We start from the raw sequence: 18956 nt of genomic DNA, 5'->3' as shown, positions 1-18956 counted from the left end.
GAGTCGTTCACCGAGCTGAGCTTTTCGTATTATGTTTATCACATGTGAGTTGTAAACATAATCATACATATCACCCGTTATATTGTAATCCGCTGATCAAGTACTTAGTCCGTACTGATTGGAGTGGAGTTATAACGTGTCCGGTGTCCGTTATTTAAAATAATTATTTCGCTGCCGCCGCCGCCGCCGTCGTGACGTCAGTATTTCGCTGCCGCCGCCGCCGCCGCTGCCGCTGCCGCCGCCTTCGTGATTGTCGTCAACAGCTGTTGTTGCCGTATCATCCGCCGTCGCCTCATTTTCGAGCTTATCACGGATCCACGATATCATCATCTCCGTCGTGTTATCGTTGCATATTATTATTTGTTATTATACTGTTGTATTATCATTTTTGTTCCGTACACCTATTGTTACGTATAGGCTTAAAGTATTGTTTTAAACTTCCGTGGATTGATCGAAGAGACGTCTTTGACAATCGTACTTGTAGAAGGTTATATTATTATTATTCAATCCAAATTATAAGACACATTATATTATAATTAAACCTTAGTGTTTTTTAATATCATAATATTAATCACCTTCTCCCATACCGGCGCGAGTCGTCGTGGCCAACCGCCAGAACTCGTAGGAGCTGCGTCGGCGCCAACATTTTTGGTAGCAGAGCGTGGTTGTGGACCTGAGTTAGGGTCCAGTTAGCGTTGTGTGGGGGTCTATTGTAGTGTCATATAATTATACCCATTATAGGTAAATGCATTAAATCAATTAATATTGAATTGTAAAGGTTACAATTATAGTACTGGTTGTTTACGTACTTATATATTTATTGTTTATTGTTTTATTATAACGTATTAGATATTGTGTATGATTTAAATTTTAAGGCAGGTATTTTATCGTTTTGGGTAAGTTGGTTGTAATAACATTTCGGCAAAATGGGTGACGAAAATGAACGTCTGACGCGTCTGCGAGATCGTGATATTACCAAACGAACTACAGTCGTTTCACAAATTCGAGCTATCCATGCCCAGGTTGTACGTTCATTGAACGATGCGACATTGGTTTCTGACTTCAGGCATGCAGTTGTTGATCTTGATTCATTGTGGATCCAGTTTAGGGCCGAAGATGATGCAGTTCTAAATCATCTTATTGAGTTAGGCCAACTGGATGACTATTCGCCGGATTTGCCCGGTGAAGTGCGTAATCTCATAACTACGTCGAAGTCCATTCTCAGTCAACTCACACCATCTGGCGCTGAGGCTCTTGACCTGTCCTACATTAACAAGCATGTGGGCAAATATCAGGGTGCTGGTCATCGGGTTGGATTATCATTGTCGCCCACTTCCGGTCCATCATCTCGTTTGCCCGAAATACCGTTGCCTATATATGATGGAGATTTTCACCAGTGGCCTACATTCCGCGATCAATTCCGCGCAAATGTCGATTCAAGGTCAATACCTAAGGCGGATAAAATGTATTATTTAGTTGGTTGCCTGCGTGGTGCGGCTTCTGATGCCATACGTGGCATACCAATGTCTGAGGACAATTATGACCTAGCCTGGTCAACAGTTGAGCACCGTTTTAATAGGCCGCGACTAGTCGCCATGTCATTAATTGACAAAATGTTTCAATTACCTGTGTCCACTCATGAGTCATTGACAGACTTGAGTAAGTTTGTCAGTAAGTTCAGCGAAGGCCTTTCTTTATTAAAATCACTCAATATTCCGGATTTGGGATCGTTCGTTCTATTTTCTATGGCATTTCGCTGCTTACCGATTGCGACTCGGGAGCTGTTTGAAACTACGGTTACCAGTCCGGGTGATTACCCGACTATTGAGGCATTATTGAATTGCGTTCAGTCTCGAGTGTCCACGTTGGAAATAATTGGTGATTCAAGATCAGGAAACGCTGGTTCACAGGCGAAGTCGTCTCGTCCATCAAACCGTAAGGGAGATCGTCCCAGTAATTCCGGTCATCAACATGCTGCGTCATTGCTCACAACCAAGCCTGAACGATCTTGTCCGTGTTGCAAGGCAAGCCATAGTCTGGACTCATGCGGCCAATTCTTGTCATTGGCAGTCGATGAACGTAGTAACTGGATGCGTGAGAATAGTTTGTGTTTCAATTGTTTTAGTGATTCTCATTGGTCGAACAAGTGTCGTTCAAAACCAAGCTGCAAGCAATGTTCACGGAATCATCACACCTTGTTACACATGGGTGGACGCAACACTAAGGAAAAGGTTTCCGAACCCAAAGCGAAGTCGTCTTTGTGTGCTTCTCACCTGACGCCCACCGCTTCTACATCATGTTCAGTAATGTTGGGGACAGCGCTTGTTCACGTGCGAGACCGTTCCGGCACGTGGCAGACGGTGCATGCACTTGTCGATTGTGCTTCGCAAATAAGTGCTGTTACGGTATCATGTGCTGACCGTCTTGGTTTGAAACGTACTCGCTGGACTGCGCCTGTTACTGGTTTAGCTGGACATCCTGTTACCAGTGTAATGGGCCGAGTTGACTGTATTGTCCAGCCACGGTTTGCGCCTGAACCATCGCTGTCGATTCGAGCCTGGGTGTTACCATCTATCACCGGAGATATGCCACACAAAACATTGCATTCGACGATTAAGGATAAGTTTTCAAACCTCGCCCTGGCTGACCCTTCGTTCAATGTCGCAACCAGTGTGGATATGCTGCTGGGTGCTGATGTATACGCCACCATTATGAATGGTCACAAAATTGACGTTGGTGCTTCTCTGCCTTCGGCATTCAATTCTGTCTTTGGCTGGATTTTAATTGGTCCTGTTCCAAATACGAACGTCGAGCCACTTCATGCTCTCCCAGTTTCGCTCACCCTATCCATTGAAGAGCAAATGAATAAATTTTGGGACATCGAAGAACCCGAAGCTGCTCCAGATGTGTTCACCGAGGAAGGAAAGTGTGAATCCATATTCAGGAACGAGTGTATCCGGCTACCATCTGGCAGGTTCTCTGTGCCTTTACCGTTCCGATCGCATGTATTACCCACGACATTTGCTGGCTCTTGATTAATGGCGGTCAAGCGTTTTGAGTCTTTGGAGAGGAAGCTATTGGCCAATCCACAGTTGCAGACGCTGTACAAGGAATTTATGGACGAGTATTTAGCATTGGGCCATATGTCTATCGCGCCCACACCAGGTCATTACTTTGTCCCTCATCATGCAATTTACAAGGCAGATGATGGTGACGCCAAGATCCGTGTGGTGTTTGACGCATCTGCACGATGTTCAACCGGACCGTCGTTAAACAGCTGTCTGCTTCCAGGGAAGAAGCTACAGCAGGACATAATTGATGTCTTAACGCGATTCCGCATACATCAACATGCATTCACGGCGGACATCTGCAAGATGTATCGTCAAATCCAGGTGCTACCAGAGTACCGCAAGTACCAGCATATCTTATGGCGGTCATCTCCGCATGACCAGCTGGTCGAGTACCAGTTGAACACGGTGACATATGGAGTTACGTGTGCTCCATTCCTGGCTATACGTGTGCTCCACGCTATTGCTGAAACCGATTGCACTGACGCCGATCAGGTCCGTGATGCCTTGTTGTACCAGACTTACGTTGATGATATCTGCGTCGGATCGGATTCTGTTGAAAGTGCTTTGGAGTTACAATCGTCCTTGCAGTTTATCCTCGCAAAATCCGGGCTCGAGCTTAAAAAATGGTCTAGCAACACTCCGGATATTTTATCGTCTGTACCTGCATCTGATCGGGTATGCACGCCATTACCATTTAATGACTCCGAAGATGGTGGAACTAAAGTACTTGGGTTGCAATGGAACCCTAACAATGATTTTTTTAGCTGTGCATTGCGCTTTCAACCGTCTCCAACATTCACTAAGCGGGGCGTGTTATCACTTGTCGCCAGGATATTCGACCCATTGGGGTTGTTCGGCCCTACAGTGTTTTGGGCAAAATGCATCATGCAGCGGACCTGGCAACTAGGATTGGAGTGGGACGATCCACTGCCTCCTGACATCCACGCTGATTGGTCCTCGTTTTTGTCTGATCTTCCTACGTTGTCAACGATTCGAGTAGCACGCCACTTTGGCACATTTAAACAATCGGCATGCTATCTGATGGGATTCTGTGACGCTTCACAGCTTGGATATGCCGCGGTCGTATATGTGTTGGTAGCCAACTCATCGGGTGATCAACCTGCCATTCTCGTGGGATCGAAGACTAAGCTTGCTCTTATGAAGCCGTTAAGCATACCACGATTAGAGCTGAACGCCGCTCTGTTACTCGCGCGTTGGCTTGGGCGTATCAAGCAAACGCTAGATCCTCATATCAAGATTGTAGGGACATATGGTTGGACTGACTCTATGATAGTTTTGTCCTGGTTAACTGTGCCTCATACCTCATTCAAGGTATATGTGTCCAATCGTATCCATCAGATACGCACCATATTGCCTGACTGTCAATGGAGCCACATTGAGTCGACAAACAATCCTGCCGATTGTGCGTCAAGAGGAGTAATGCCTTCAGAACTCACGAAGCTATCCCTCTATTGGCAAGGCCCTGCAATCCTTCGGGCCAATCCGTCAACGTGGATAAGACTCGTTGCACCCATTCCATTGTGCAGTCTACCTGAAGTGTTGCCAGTAGCGCTTACAACTCAAATCAACCGGCAGGACTGGCCTGAAGAATGGTTCAATCGTTTTTCATCTTATGACCGCATGATTCGCGTCACCACTCTGATGCACCGTTTCATCAACCACTGCCGCCGTACCAAGTTTGAACCATCTCCTACGCTGTGTCTAAATGTTACTGAAGTTGACTGCGCGACTCGTAGTATTATTAGAGAGTCTCAGAGTATCCATTTCTGCACTCTATTAAGCGAGTTATCAACTGGTCGCAGAGTCTCGTCGAAGCCGTTAGCTCGTTTGGCACCGTTCGTGACGATGTCGGAATCATCAGAGTCGGTGGTCGCGTTCGTCATTGCACTCCTGTCATACGGTTGCAAACACCCGATTCTAATTGCTAAGCGCTCCCATTTAGCACTGTTGATTTGTCGTCGGTGGCATCGCCTAACGTGGCCACTCCGGCCCCCGTGTCATGATATCACTTATTTTGCGACAATATTGGATCGTCGCCATTCGTTCGGTTGCACATGATGTGTTGAGACATTGTTCCGTATGCGTGCGACTAACAGCAAAACCTCCTCAACCTTTGATGGCGGACCTTCCTGCTGCACGCGTGCAACAATTTCGTCCATTCGCCCGAGTCGGCGTGGACTATGCTGGTCCCCTTCAAATGCGAGAATTGAAACTTCGGAAATCCCGTATTTATAAGGTGTATATTGCCGTGTTTGTCTGCTTCTCTGTAAAAGCGGTTCACCTTGAATTGGTGTCGGACCTGTCAACTGATGCATTCTTAGCAGCATTTGACCGTTTTGTCGGTCGTCGTGGACTCCCCTGTGAAATCTTTTCTGATTGCGGAACTAACTTCATTGGTGCCGACAAGCAATTGCAAGCGCTTATTACCAGCCCTCAAGGTCAGCTCGCTATTACTACCAATTCTCGTCCAAATTGCAAATGGCATTTCAATCCGCCCAGTGCTCCGCACTTCGGTGGGTTATGGGAGGCGGCTGTCCGGTCGACAAAGCGACTGTTGGTTCGTACAATGAGCTCCCATGTCTTCACCTACGAAGAATTCACCACGGTCTTGATCCGCATCGAAGCCGTCCTCAATTCTCGACCATTGACGCCGGCATCAACAGACCCTCATGACTTGGAGTGTCTCACGCCTGGTCACTTCCTCATTGGGCAACCGTTGCTAGCCGTTCCACCTCGATCCAATCCAGACACTACCCGAAACTTGACCAACCGATGGAAGTTGCTAGATCAATGCCACCAAGCTTTTTGGAAGCGTTGGTCAACAGAGTATTTGACAACTCTTCAAGAACGTGTCAAATGGACAGATAGAGTCCCTAACCTAAAAGTCAACGACATGGTTGTCGTGGTTGACAACCAAGCACCACCATTATCATGGCGTCTTGGGCGCATCATGGAACTCGTGCCAGGACCCGATGGAACAGTGCGCGTAGCGTCGGTGTTAACGCCTCAAGGACGTATCACACGACCGGTAGTTAAGTTGGTTGTGTTACCGACTGACTAAACTGTATATTCCTCTGGCCCCCGAGCGATTTAATATTTACCTGCCTATTATTTTATCCTATAAATATTAATTATGCGCATGTCTTTTGCATTTCAATATGACACCTCCCTGGTATAACCACTATAATCTATGGTTTTGGCGGTTATCTGCGATGCTCTTACTGGAGGGTTTGGGGGGAGCTGTACACTGTAATGTTTTGCTCAATTATGTTTATTATAATTATTTTTATGGATTATATCCATTGTTATCATACCATGTACTTATTTATGTTATTATATTTTTTCTATTGTAACTTCATTATAAATTTTTTACCATTTTATTGTTACCAATGTTTTTTTTAATTATATAAATTAGGGTCTACTTCATCGGCAGATTTCACGATCAATGTCAAGCGGAGCTTCCCATGGGGGAGAATGTTCAAACTGCCGCTCTTTACTCCCAATCGAGATGTCATGCAGGTACGCGCGATAACGTACGACAAGTCAGGTGATCTAGAACTTTTGTCCCCCCTCCGCCCGTGGCCATCAGCGAACGTCGATTCCCTGCTGTACGGCACTACGTCTCTCTCAGTTCGCCACCGGCGCCGATGTCCAACGGCCCGTACGCACCGTGTTAATTCCGCGTCCACGTGATATGTGCTTTTCGGATTAATTATCCATATTTGTAATTAATATATATTTCGTCGTGCGTCTCTATGTAACTGCCGTTTGTGCTCGCCGTGTTCGAATTTATTTAGTCGTTCGACCGCTGTGAATTGTCTCTAGTTCGTCGCTATTGAGACAATACCATATTACCGCGTGTACGAGTCGTTCACCGAGCTGAGCTTTTCGTATTATGTTTATCACATGTGAGTTGTAAACATAATCATACATATCACCCGTTATATTGTAATCCGCTGATCAAGTACTTAGTCCGTACTGATTGGAGTGGAGTTATAACGTGTCCGGTGTCCGTTATTTAAAATAATTATTTCGCTGCCGCCGCCGCCGCCGCCGCCGCCGCCGCCGCCTTCGTGATTGTCGTCAACAGCTGTTGTTGCCGTATCATCCGCCGTCGCCTCATTTTCGAGCTTATCACGGATCCACGATATCATCATCTCCGTCGTGGTATCGTTGCATATTATTATTTGTTATTATACTGTTGTATTATCATTTTTGTTCCGTACACCTATTGTTACGTATAGGCTTAAAGTATTGTTTTAAACTTCCGTGGATTGATCGAAGAGACGTCTTTGACAATCGTACTTGTAGAAGGTTATATTATTATTATTCAATCCAAATTATAAGACACATTATATTATAATTAAACCTTAGTGTTTTTTAATATCATAATATTAATCACCTTCTCCCATACCGGCGCGAGTCGTCGTGGCCAACCGCCAGAACTCGTAGGAGCTGCGTCGGCGCCAACAATCAGTGAGAGATTGATTATGAAATAGTGTAGTTTTATGTCTTACAAACAGGATTCAAAAATATGTATAGGTTATAAAGTAATAGGGATAATTTAATTATACATTGTAAATGGTTTTCGTTAACACATGGTATATGCAATTGTTATTCTCAAAGTATACATACTTTGATTATTGATATTTCATAAAATTATACAAACACATATAACTATATATATATTATGTACCTACCGGCTACTACTTAAAGTTGTTTTATATTTTTATGAAAATATGAATTTGGCAGTAAGTGTTAAATATTAGATTGTAATGTAGTTTGTACCAAGTGGCCATGATACATTTAGCATTTAGCTAAAGAAAATGTAGTATGAAACATTAATCTTATTACATTTTCCTCACAAAAAAGGATTTAGATATAGAAGTATAAGTTACCTGATTAAACATCTATTACAGTTTAATATACTACTGACTACAGAGTACACAAATATAGTGAAGACTGGTTAATGTCTGTTTATTCTTATAAATATAAATTACATAAATACAAATTTAAATAAAATAAAAATTACATTCTTGTTATTTTTAGGAGAAGAACACATAAATGTATTTTAAAAGAGTCCTTTGGTGATAAAATAATGCAGGACTTTTCACCAAAATAACTGAAATTAATTATTCCAAATAAACTTTATGAAAAATGTATAGAGACACGTCATGATATCAAAGAAATTATTGATGAAGAATATGATCAAACATATAATTTTGAAACTGTTTCCCCAAGTACAAAAAAAATATGTGTCTCAATTGACACAACTACCAAGCCCAATAAAAACCAAGCAAAGTAGAAAATATGAAAAACTTTTAGAAACAGTTACTTATCAAGCAAAAAAAAACTATTAGCACAGAAGCGTCTCAAAATATCATGTCTGATAAAAATAAATGCAAATTCCAAAAACAAAATTGGATCCAAGTACTTTGATTAATAACTGTATTTAACTCCAAAAATTCCAAAGCACTTATCACTATGCAGCTTTTGCATAACAAATAAAGCCATGGACACAAGTTGAGAAAAATGTTGCTACATCTATATATTTTAAATCCCCATCAACATACAGGTTTATGAGAAGAAATAAGATAGTTTTACCCGGAGTGACTTCTATTCAGCGATGGCTTAAATTGTTGATGTATTTGTCAGGTTTTGTAGCAGAATATAATTCTCAATTGACATTAATGTCTGACTGTAGTAATGACTGAGCAAGAAAAAGAATGTGTAGTGTTAATTGATGAAATGTCAATAAAAACGTGTGTGGAGTATAATCAATCATTAGATTTCATTGAGGGCTATGAAGATAGATATCTAGGGCATTTGGATCGATAAGAAAAGTCTGCAAAACTTGTTCTTGTTGTAATAATATGTGGACTTTATAACAAATAGAAACTATCTTTTGCTTACATCATTAGTAGTACTGGAGTCACAGGTGATCAAATGGCCAACATTGCAAGAATAAGCATTGTGAAACTATGTGAAATTGGATTTTCACCAAGTACAACTTGTGATCAAGGTACAAGTAACCGCAAAATGTTTTCCTTGCTTGGAGGGACTCCTGAAAATCTGTATACAGTAATTAACAGCAAACAATTTTTCTTAATGTATGATATTCCTCATTTGATGAAAAGCGTTAGAAATAATCTGCTTACAGGAAATATCATACTAACAACAAATGAAAGAGAGAAAAAAATATGTTTCAATGATTTCGGTGAAACATATAAAATTGACTCATGTAGAAAAAAGGCAAGAGCAATGTGTAAAATCGATCAACGGCATTTGTATCTGAACCCATGGCAGAAAATGAGTTGTAAACTGGCTTTACAAGTTTTCAGCAACACCGTCAGTGCAGCAATGAAAACTGCCATTGAAACCGGTGAATTAGTTTCTTTGACAGCACAAGACACAGCAAATTTTTTCCTCCGGTTAAACAATCTATTTGATGTCCTGAATAGTAAATATTTATACGATAAAACCCATGCAAAAAACCGCAAAGTGAAAATAATTTAAAGGACTTCTCAATTATTTATGAAGCATTGGAAATGTTTAAAAATATTAAAAAACAAAGTTTTAAAAATCAGTCAAATGCTAAAAGTAATATTCCACCATGCTTCACTGGGTTTGTTTGGTCTTTGAATGCAGTTTTGGAACTTTATGAACATGAAAAAAAAGTATGAATTCATCACCAACAAACTTCTTAAAAATATATATCAAAAAGAAAAAAAATGTATATTAAATAATTTATTTACCATTCGAATCTATAAAGAACGCCAATGGTCTATGGATAATGTAAAAATTATAAATAAAGGAAAACAAAATTCTAAATTAAGTATACTTCAATATAAATAAGAATTTTTTAATTATTGTTCATTATTATTAGTATTATTATCATTCTACCTATACTCAATTGTTATTAAATGTAATAATACTCATTTAGTTAAATATTAATTTGTTTATTAAGAAATGAAGTGCCTAATATTATTATTATCTTTGTTATTATTACAATTTATAATTATGTATTTGTTTTTCAGTTGTACACTGTTATTATTATTCTTTAGGGCATGTACAAATTTAATTTGCAATGATTTAAATTTAGCTCGAAATTTACTAAATTTAATGAATATTACGATGTACCTAATAATAATATGTTTTTAAATCTTAAATGTTTCAAATAGGTACTAATAGGTAATAATATATTTTAATTTTATTAAATGATTTTACTTGATAATTAATTAACACATTTTACAGATTTATAATTTATAATTTATTTAATCTACCTACCTATGTATATAATCATTACTTAATTTTAAAATGTTTATTTTAATAACATTTTACTTTTATTATTTTATCTAAAATCTTAATAATTAAAATTTTAAATTTAATAACTACCAATAATAATTGTTGAACCTTCAAAAATAAAGATAAAATAATGGTGCATGAAATGTATGTTGATTTATACTTGTAAATCTTAAGGAAATAACAAAGGAAAATATGGTTAAAAACAATCACTATTCACCATACATATAGATAAGGTAGCATGCTCAATTTCAATAGTTTTTATTTGGTTATGAATGTTATGATAACTTCTTAGCAAAAATATAAGAATTTAAAAATTTGTATTTATTTGAATTTAACTAAGATAATCCTAATTCCTTTTACGTGCAATCGGCGCCAATTGCTAAATTATGATTTATGATTCTCGAATTGTCAAATAATTTAGGTGTAATACTACAATAGTTTTAAACCGTTAGGTATCGTTTGTCTTCAAGACTCTTGTCTCATAATTTACAAATCATAATGCGAGATAAATGATAATATTGATATTTTAATTGTCGAACTTTAAGTCTTGAACGAGCATTTTTATATTAGTATAGATGAAACACAAAAATATTATTTCAACATTTATATTCGATGTTTACTTAAGAAATATAGAACCCGAAAAAACCACACGTGTGTCGCGCGCAGAACGTAGGCAGTAGGCACAGTGAGTCGCCCCGCGCCTGCCACTTACAAGTGCCACACAGCAACGGGTGAATTAGGTATTTCTATTTATACGAACAATTAAAATGCCCATCGATAATAGAAGATTTATATATATATAGATCTTCTATTATCTAAAAAAATCCCCTGGTCTCTTTCCGGAAATATCTATATCTGTATACATGAAATTCTTGATAATATAATTATTATGTTTGGTTATTGGCAAGAAGATGACACACGGGTATTTGTTGATTCAGTCTTAAAAATATATAACCATTTTTAAACTACATTTTTGTACATTTTAATATATTTATAAATTTAAAACTTACTTAGAAATAATAATAATCATGATAAAATATAATAATAACATTATTAGTAGCAAAATGGCGGCGTAGCATATCTGTATCTATAGTGCCCTACCCTAGATAATAATCTTACCTTTAAATTTTGTAAGATGGAGACAACCAATTCCCGTGTAGTGTCCTCTTAATAGAGACTTAGATAATATAAATATATTATAGTACCCATAGAAATAATATAGTTTTAGAACTATCTGCATAATATGCGGATATTAAAAATATTTTGCTGCTAAATGTTCTCTGTGAATGTACAGGTAGGAAATCAGGATATGTGTCAGCTTTTAAATTTTAATAGTCCAATAAGCCCTTGGTTCGTACCAGTCATAGAAGGTGCACCATCAGTAGCAATGCTGACAATATTACCGATAGGCACTGCGTTTTTCTGTAAAACCCCATCCAGGGCTTCTTTTATGTCACAACCCCGATTAGTATTCTTCAAAGTAACTAGGTCTAAGAGTTCTTCCATCATCTCCAAGTTTTTTGACTCATACCTCACAAATATGGCAGGTTGTGGCATATCTTTAATATCAGTAGACTCGTCCAGTGTCAGGCTTACTGCTAAACACTTGCTTAAATTTGTTTGTAAATTATTTAAAATATCGGCACTTAGAACAGAAATTCGCCTCTCTATTGTGTGTCTAGCAACAGGCATTTCGTTTCTGCAGTTTTTTATTTTTTGGTTCTAAAACAGAAATAACTTGTGCCATGTTTTTCTTAATAAACTCCCCCTCTGTGTAAGGATTTTTTGCTTTTGAAATACTAAAAGCCAAGATGAAGCCAGCTTCAGTTATTAAATCTGCTTCCTTGGTAAACATTGACATAACTCTGACTATGAAGTTTTTATTTGAGTGATTTCAGTTTGGTTTTCCTTAACTGAGAGCCAACATGAAAATCTTTATTAAAACCACTGTGGTTACTGTCATGATGGCGTTTTAGATTACTGGCCTTGAACTGTGACAAAGTTACTTGACATAAAAGACACATTGGCTTACCGTTTCTTTCTACAAAAAGGAATATTAAAAGCTCGATTCTCCTCTTCATATTTACGCTTCTTAAATAACATCGTAACTGTTCGGACATTAGGCTACAACTGTATTCAAACAGCACACAACAACTGCACACAGAAAAATATTGGTGTTCGATAATTTCTACTGCCTATACCTACGTGAACGCGACTAACATTTACGCGGCAACGCTATAACGGAAATCATTTCTATACGTTCCGAATATGCGAGTTGAGGATTATGCCACCAGAGCGCGTATCGTTAGCTTGTTTTACCAATATCTTAATCCGTGGTTTAAACACGAAAATCATTAAATTGTTGACCAGTGCTGACTATCTTCTAAGTAGGTAATCTACCCGCATTTATGCGGGTTCTAGCATTGACGTATGGTGACTTGATATCCTATATTCTATTTTTACTCCCCAATATTGTTGATTTGAATTATTGTGTGAATAGGTAAAACCACTGTCTTTTTGAACTACATTTCTTATCATTTTGGTTTTTTATACATTGAATATTAATTCCTACAATCTACATTACCTATCATACATTTTACTGCATGTTTTCTATATTGTTTTATACTTTCGGGTTAACTACACAATCATAGGATACAAACTTATACTTGAATATTGTATAGAATTAAGGATGAACTACTATGTAAAATGGTATTAAACATATTACAATGAAAAACATGAGGAGAAATTATACAAAACTAATATTATTTAAAAACCAATAGCTGATAACACATCCAATTGATAAATACATTTATAGCTAATATATTTCATACAATTATTATTATTTATACATCGAAGCTTACGTAAAGCTTGCGAAATGTTACTCGAAGACATCGTAGAACAAGGCTGTAAAATCGATTTATTACTGATAGACACAAAGGAATTCGATTTGGTATTCGCTCTAAATTTCCGGAAATTCAACACGAGTTCGATATCTGACATTTATCAGAGTTTGATGAAAATAATGAAAATATTACATAAAAAATACCCTGATGCTTATTTGTGAAAAACAAGCATAAATAACCATTTATGGTGGTCATCCAAAACATGTTTATAGGACGGTTCATTACTTACACAAATATTTGCATCAGTTCTTCAACATATTAATAACATGAGTGGGAAGAATATAGAATTATATAAAAATGCGAACATAATTCATTGAGCGAAGAGCATAATCTCTCATCCCCAATAATGACAAATGGAAGATTTGACCACTGGTACCTGGTAGTATAGAATCATCTGGTATATTCAATTCTTTTTTTATCAGTTTTTAAAAAAATTGGAATTTTTAAATATGGAAGAATCACTGTTTACCGTAGCTATGTATTTCCTATAGGAATATACTTTGAAGTAGGGTCATTGGACCTCCCCTTATTTCATGCCATCCCGTTTTGTAAACTGTACCCCCTTTTACTTATTGTATTGTATATTACAGATTGTACATATTCTTGTTTTTTAATCATAAAAAAAAGGAATATATTACGGATATCAAAAACCTCAAGATAATAATGATTTTCTTCATGATTTCATTACTGAAGCTCTAGAATTAACCAGTAATGTATTACTATTAACAACAAGTTAAAAAAGGTAACTCTTGAAGTTGTGTGCCGTGATGTACCAGCCAAAAAGCTTTTTATTACGTGTAAAAAGACACTCAGGATTTTTTTCATGTACTAGATGTAGACATGAAGGTGAATAAATTAACAACAAAGCTTGCTTTCCATATAATCCTTTGATCATAAAAAAGAAGTCATGATGATTATGTGCGCGCAGTTTGAGTTAATTTTGTGGAGGTGCTAGATTTATGTCGACTTAAGTGATCAGTGGAAGGCTTCCCCCCATTCTTACAAATTAATATTATACACCTTCGCATTTATCTTAGTATAAACAATTACCCATAACATAATACACTTTTATCCGTATTATTATTATGAATATGATAAGGTCTTAGAAATAAATGTATCCAAATAAATACCTATGGCACAATATTATAGTCAATAAAAATTCAATGTCTCAATGAATAATGAAGAGCATTATATTTCATCTATTATTTCATCAATCGTGTTAATACCCAATATAAATGTAACAGAATTATTTTCGCTTGACTACATGCTTGTTTAGGAGTCATGAAAAAATTAATCAATCTATGGATGACCAATGGTCCACCAAATGTACGTCAATCAAGTTTGAAAGTCAAAAAATTATCTTCTTCTCTAAATAAAATTATAACTGTATAACAAATGATTTTGTTCGCAAACCAAGAGGAATTGAGGAATATCCTAGAATAAGGCAACGGAACTTAAGCAATTGCTCCCATATACAGGGCCAGTAGCTTTAAAAGATATCTTATCTGATGAATGCTATCAACATTATTTTTATGACACTAAATATATACACTATAATATATTATATTCTAAATATGTAGGTTATGCCGCCAAGCTTTTGGATTATTTTGTGAAAACATTTGAACAAAACACGTATGGCTCCTACTTAGTATCGCATAATGTACATAGCTTACTACATGTAGTTGATCATTAGGTCAAATATAGACCTCTCGATAACTGTAGCTGTTTTCCTTTCGAGAACTATAAGAAAATTTTAAAGCGAATAATTCGAAAACATTGTTTGAGCAGCCGGCTATTCACTAGCATTTGGCCGGGCAATTACTTAAATAAAAGAAAAGGATGTTCACGAGTTTGGGTGGATAAGGTGACCGCATGTAAATAAAAGAACGCCAATGTTGTAACAATAATAATAAGGTGTCTATTGCAACACGAAAATACAATAATATAATGGCTGGTGAAGACGTCAACCGAGCACAGATCAACAATAATAATTAATAATAATCAGCGGACTGATAGGTACAATAATAATAACTTGATTACTGATCAGCACATGCGCCTAGGTGAGGCGGTGTATCGGTGGCGGCGGTGACTGCAACAGCTGCGACGACGATGTCGATAACACGGAAGTGAACGAGGGGACAGCGGCGGCTGTTGACGGCGCACAGTGGGGCAAAAACAACAATTTATATACATTAACTAAAAAAAAAATAATATGTGGTGGTAATTTATAATTGCCTATTAACGTATCTATGTACCTGTAGTATTTCGTAACAAGTCATTAGATTAGATTATTTGATCCCACTCCACACCAAGCAATCTTACGTAATGGTCATACTGCTAGCCGAGTAAACGCGTGATTTATTCAAAATACCCATTTCTTTCTTATTTATGCATTTTATTGTTTTATGATTTTAATTTTTCCAAATTAACCATGGAACCATGTGGCTCAGGTATATTTCTTATTTTTAAATTGATTTATTTTAACAGATATATAAGTTTTGACGGTTTTAAAAAATTGTAATGTTTACACATAAAAAAAATAAAAATATTTTAAATTTTCAATGAAAAGTTGGATGTTTAATTATGTTCCGTGATTGATCCAGATATCATTTATACATGATTAGAAGCAGTAGGTATTGTGTTTAAAGATGACTTTTTCAAATTTTGCCCGTTTTTGCCCTAAACTTTTTAAATCGTGCCATTGGTTTTAGTTTTCAATGATAAATTAAATAATTTCTTTGGTATAAGAGTGATATATTTAAGGTTTTCAATAATTTTGTGGTAAAAAGAAGTTTTTAAATAACTTTGAATATTTTATGTTATAATAGTTAGTCAATTTTTCAAGATTCTGAGTGCGATCGATTAGTCCGGAGAGCTCTTGTGATGTGGGGAATCCCTACCAGGGGAAAACATTTTTTGCACTTTTTTTCTTTGAACCCAATTTTTTAAATATTTTATTTTTGTATGTATATTGTTTCTCATTTTGTTTTCATAATGATACTTTCATAGTTTTTGGGCATTATAATGAATTAATAACTAATTACTCGTTAATTTACTTTTTTATGCAATAAATTTACGGTATTGAACTATATTTTATATTTTATACTTTATAATTTATTGTTATGATAATTTCTTGGTATGTAGGTACAAGTTCTAATAACTTAAATATGCCAAGAGAAAAATTTCTTGAAATAATGAAAAAGTCGGGACACCAAAAATTACAATATCAAATACAAACCCTGCAAAAAAAAATTGAAAAACGGACAGGATATGGTACCGACTCTCAAAAACTTCAGATTTCGAGAATGATCAGTCGTTTTCAATCTGAATACAAAACAAGATGATAGTGTTGACAATGTTGATGAAGACTATGAAAATGTAGATGATACAGAAGATAATGATGATTGAAATGGTAAAATGTATAGATAACCTAATTCCCTATTGTTTATTGATTTACACATATTTTATATTTATCCGCTGAATAATAAATTTACTTTTCATATTATATAATAATCTTTATAATTATGAAACATTTAATAAAATACTAATATTTTAACTCTATAACATTTATTTAAACTTCTGGGAGTTTTCTACATATTTTCATAATCTTGCCGCACTGTGCGGCGGCAACGGACGATGGCGAGTGACCGGATTACGTGATGCGCAAATGACGTACCTAATGATAATCATGGCACTGATGGCGGCGTCGATCGCGTCGGTGTCGATAAACTATTGCAGAAAATAATTAAATGTTATGATGAGATCTATATATTAATGACAAAATAAAATTTGCAAATCATAATCATAATACATTCACAGTTAAGAAACCAGATTGTTTTATACTAACAACTGAAGGCGAAATAGTACAAATTATTGAAATTTTATCGAATTCTTCAGTTATTGTTGGGAAATCATTTAATATCAAAAGTGATATGTTTGAAAAACCAATAAAACCATCCAAACTAGATATATATGATGTTAATATTTTATCTGAAAACTTTAAGCAATGGCATGTATCAAATATTAAAAAAAAAAATTATGATTTTTAATATGGATGGTAAATTGTTGGCTCTGCCAATATTGAAATAAGTATTCATTTTTTTATGTGTGTATGCGTGTAGTACCTATATTTATAATTATTTAATTTTTTTAAACTTTAAATATGCCTTGTACTTAATTATAATGTTTTTTTTTAATTATTTATACAAATTTGTGTTTATGGTGCACCCTTGTTTAAAATGAGTTATCTAGGTAAAATTATATAATTTAGATATCTATCTCATCTTTTTTCAAAGTTTTAATGTGTATGGTAACAGTAATGTGTTAATAATAAAAAAGCATTGTACAAATATCTTAGTTATTATATTTTTAATTTATGTAATACTTATGTTCAAAAATATATTGAACGCCATGTAAATCCAAATGAATTTGAGTTTACACATTTTAAATCCAAGGTTCTACACACAGATAAAGGTAATGATTTATATTTTCATTGTGTTATTGATTTGTAAAATTAAGTTGTTATATAATATCTACTAGATATGTAGGTATAACTATTAATTTATTAACTTACCATCAACTGTATGTTTTTTATAGCTTATCTTTTAGAAGCTCGATCAATAGCTCAAGACAACTTAACTTTCAACTGGTTTGTAAGTCAATGATGTTGCTGCAAATTCTTCATCACCAAAAATTCTAGGATTAATAATGAACATATTATACCAATAGATTTGAATCAACCTACTGCATTATGAAGGGTAGCTCATTTCAAGTAGGCAGGACTGAACATTTTAGCAACCTCATATTGATTTATAATGCGGCCAGAGTAATTTTTTAAAAAAATATTTATTTCTAGTTTATAAAACCACTTTAATGGCCCAAGCACAGACTCATCGAATGGTTGGATTTTGTGGGTTGTATGCGGAGCAAATGAAACAAATATAATATGAATATCAGTTTTATATTTTAATGCTGGATAGTATTTGTGTATTCAATACTAAAATTATTTTTTCATCTATCGCAGGGCGAACCCATTTGATGAACAGTATCCTTTAGAAATAGATGATGCATTAACTAATAATCATTTTTACATTATCTCTCTTTCAAATATGAGAAAGCAGGTGGAAATGAGCCAGCAGCATTACAACAGAAAATTACAGTTGTTGACTTTCCCCTCGGCACTAGAAATTATACCTACTTACTATTTTCCACACGTTGAAAGTATTTTGAAAGTGTTTTTGCCTTTGATTATATTTCCGTTTTGTACATGTATCAAGCCGGTTTTTGTATCCAATCGAATCGATATCCATTTGGATCTGATTTTATCACTCCTAACCGTTTGTGGTGTTCAAGTTCGTCACACACACATCCAAAGATGGGCTTGGCAGATCAGCCACCCTGCATAGCAGTCCAGCTACCCTAAGGACAGATCGGTCACCCTAGCAGTTCAGCTAGATACGGTAGATCAGCCCACCACAGTTCAGCATCAAGGAAGCGCTTAACCTTCGGAGTGTACATTATTATAGCCCCATCATAATATGAAAATTCTTGTGTAAATTGTCAAGGTTACCGAGGTTGCACAGCTTACAAACTGATAAAAAATAAATCTCGTCTACAAATTCGAAAAACTTTACTATACTCTGTGCCACGAGAGAAG

The 18956-nt window shown here is 36.0% G+C and overlaps 4 protein-coding genes across 4 annotated transcripts; 3 read left to right on the top strand and 1 right to left on the bottom strand.

The window, feature by feature from the left end:
- The first annotated feature begins 926 nt into the window (after positions 1 to 926).
- LOC103309873 lies at positions 927 to 3035 on the top strand. Its single transcript, XM_008186497.1, has one exon. The coding sequence runs from the start codon at positions 927 to 929 to the stop codon at positions 3033 to 3035; it is 2109 nt and encodes a 702-aa protein (XP_008184719.1).
- Positions 3036 to 3038: 3 nt separating this feature from the next.
- LOC103309872 lies at positions 3039 to 5150 on the top strand. Its single transcript, XM_008186490.1, has one exon. The coding sequence runs from the start codon at positions 3039 to 3041 to the stop codon at positions 5148 to 5150; it is 2112 nt and encodes a 703-aa protein (XP_008184712.1).
- A 58-nt stretch (positions 5151 to 5208) lies between these two features.
- LOC103309870 lies at positions 5209 to 6153 on the top strand. The gene has a single exon (XM_008186485.1). It carries the CDS (start codon positions 5209 to 5211, stop codon positions 6151 to 6153), a length of 945 nt encoding a protein of 314 aa, XP_008184707.1.
- Positions 6154 to 11711: 5558 nt separating this feature from the next.
- On the bottom strand, positions 11712 to 12089 carry LOC103309868 (general transcription factor II-I repeat domain-containing protein 2B-like). Its single transcript, XM_008186482.1, has one exon. It carries the CDS (start codon positions 12087 to 12089, stop codon positions 11712 to 11714), a length of 378 nt encoding a protein of 125 aa, XP_008184704.1.
- Between the last annotated feature and the right edge of the window lie 6867 nt (positions 12090 to 18956).

Source organism: Acyrthosiphon pisum, chromosome X, assembly GCF_005508785.2.
Source record: "Acyrthosiphon pisum isolate AL4f chromosome X, pea_aphid_22Mar2018_4r6ur, whole genome shotgun sequence".
Classification (NCBI taxonomy): Eukaryota; Metazoa; Arthropoda; class Insecta; order Hemiptera; family Aphididae; genus Acyrthosiphon; species Acyrthosiphon pisum.
Note: the sequence above shows the minus strand (reverse complement) of the source record. Positions and strands in the feature narration are given on the sequence as shown.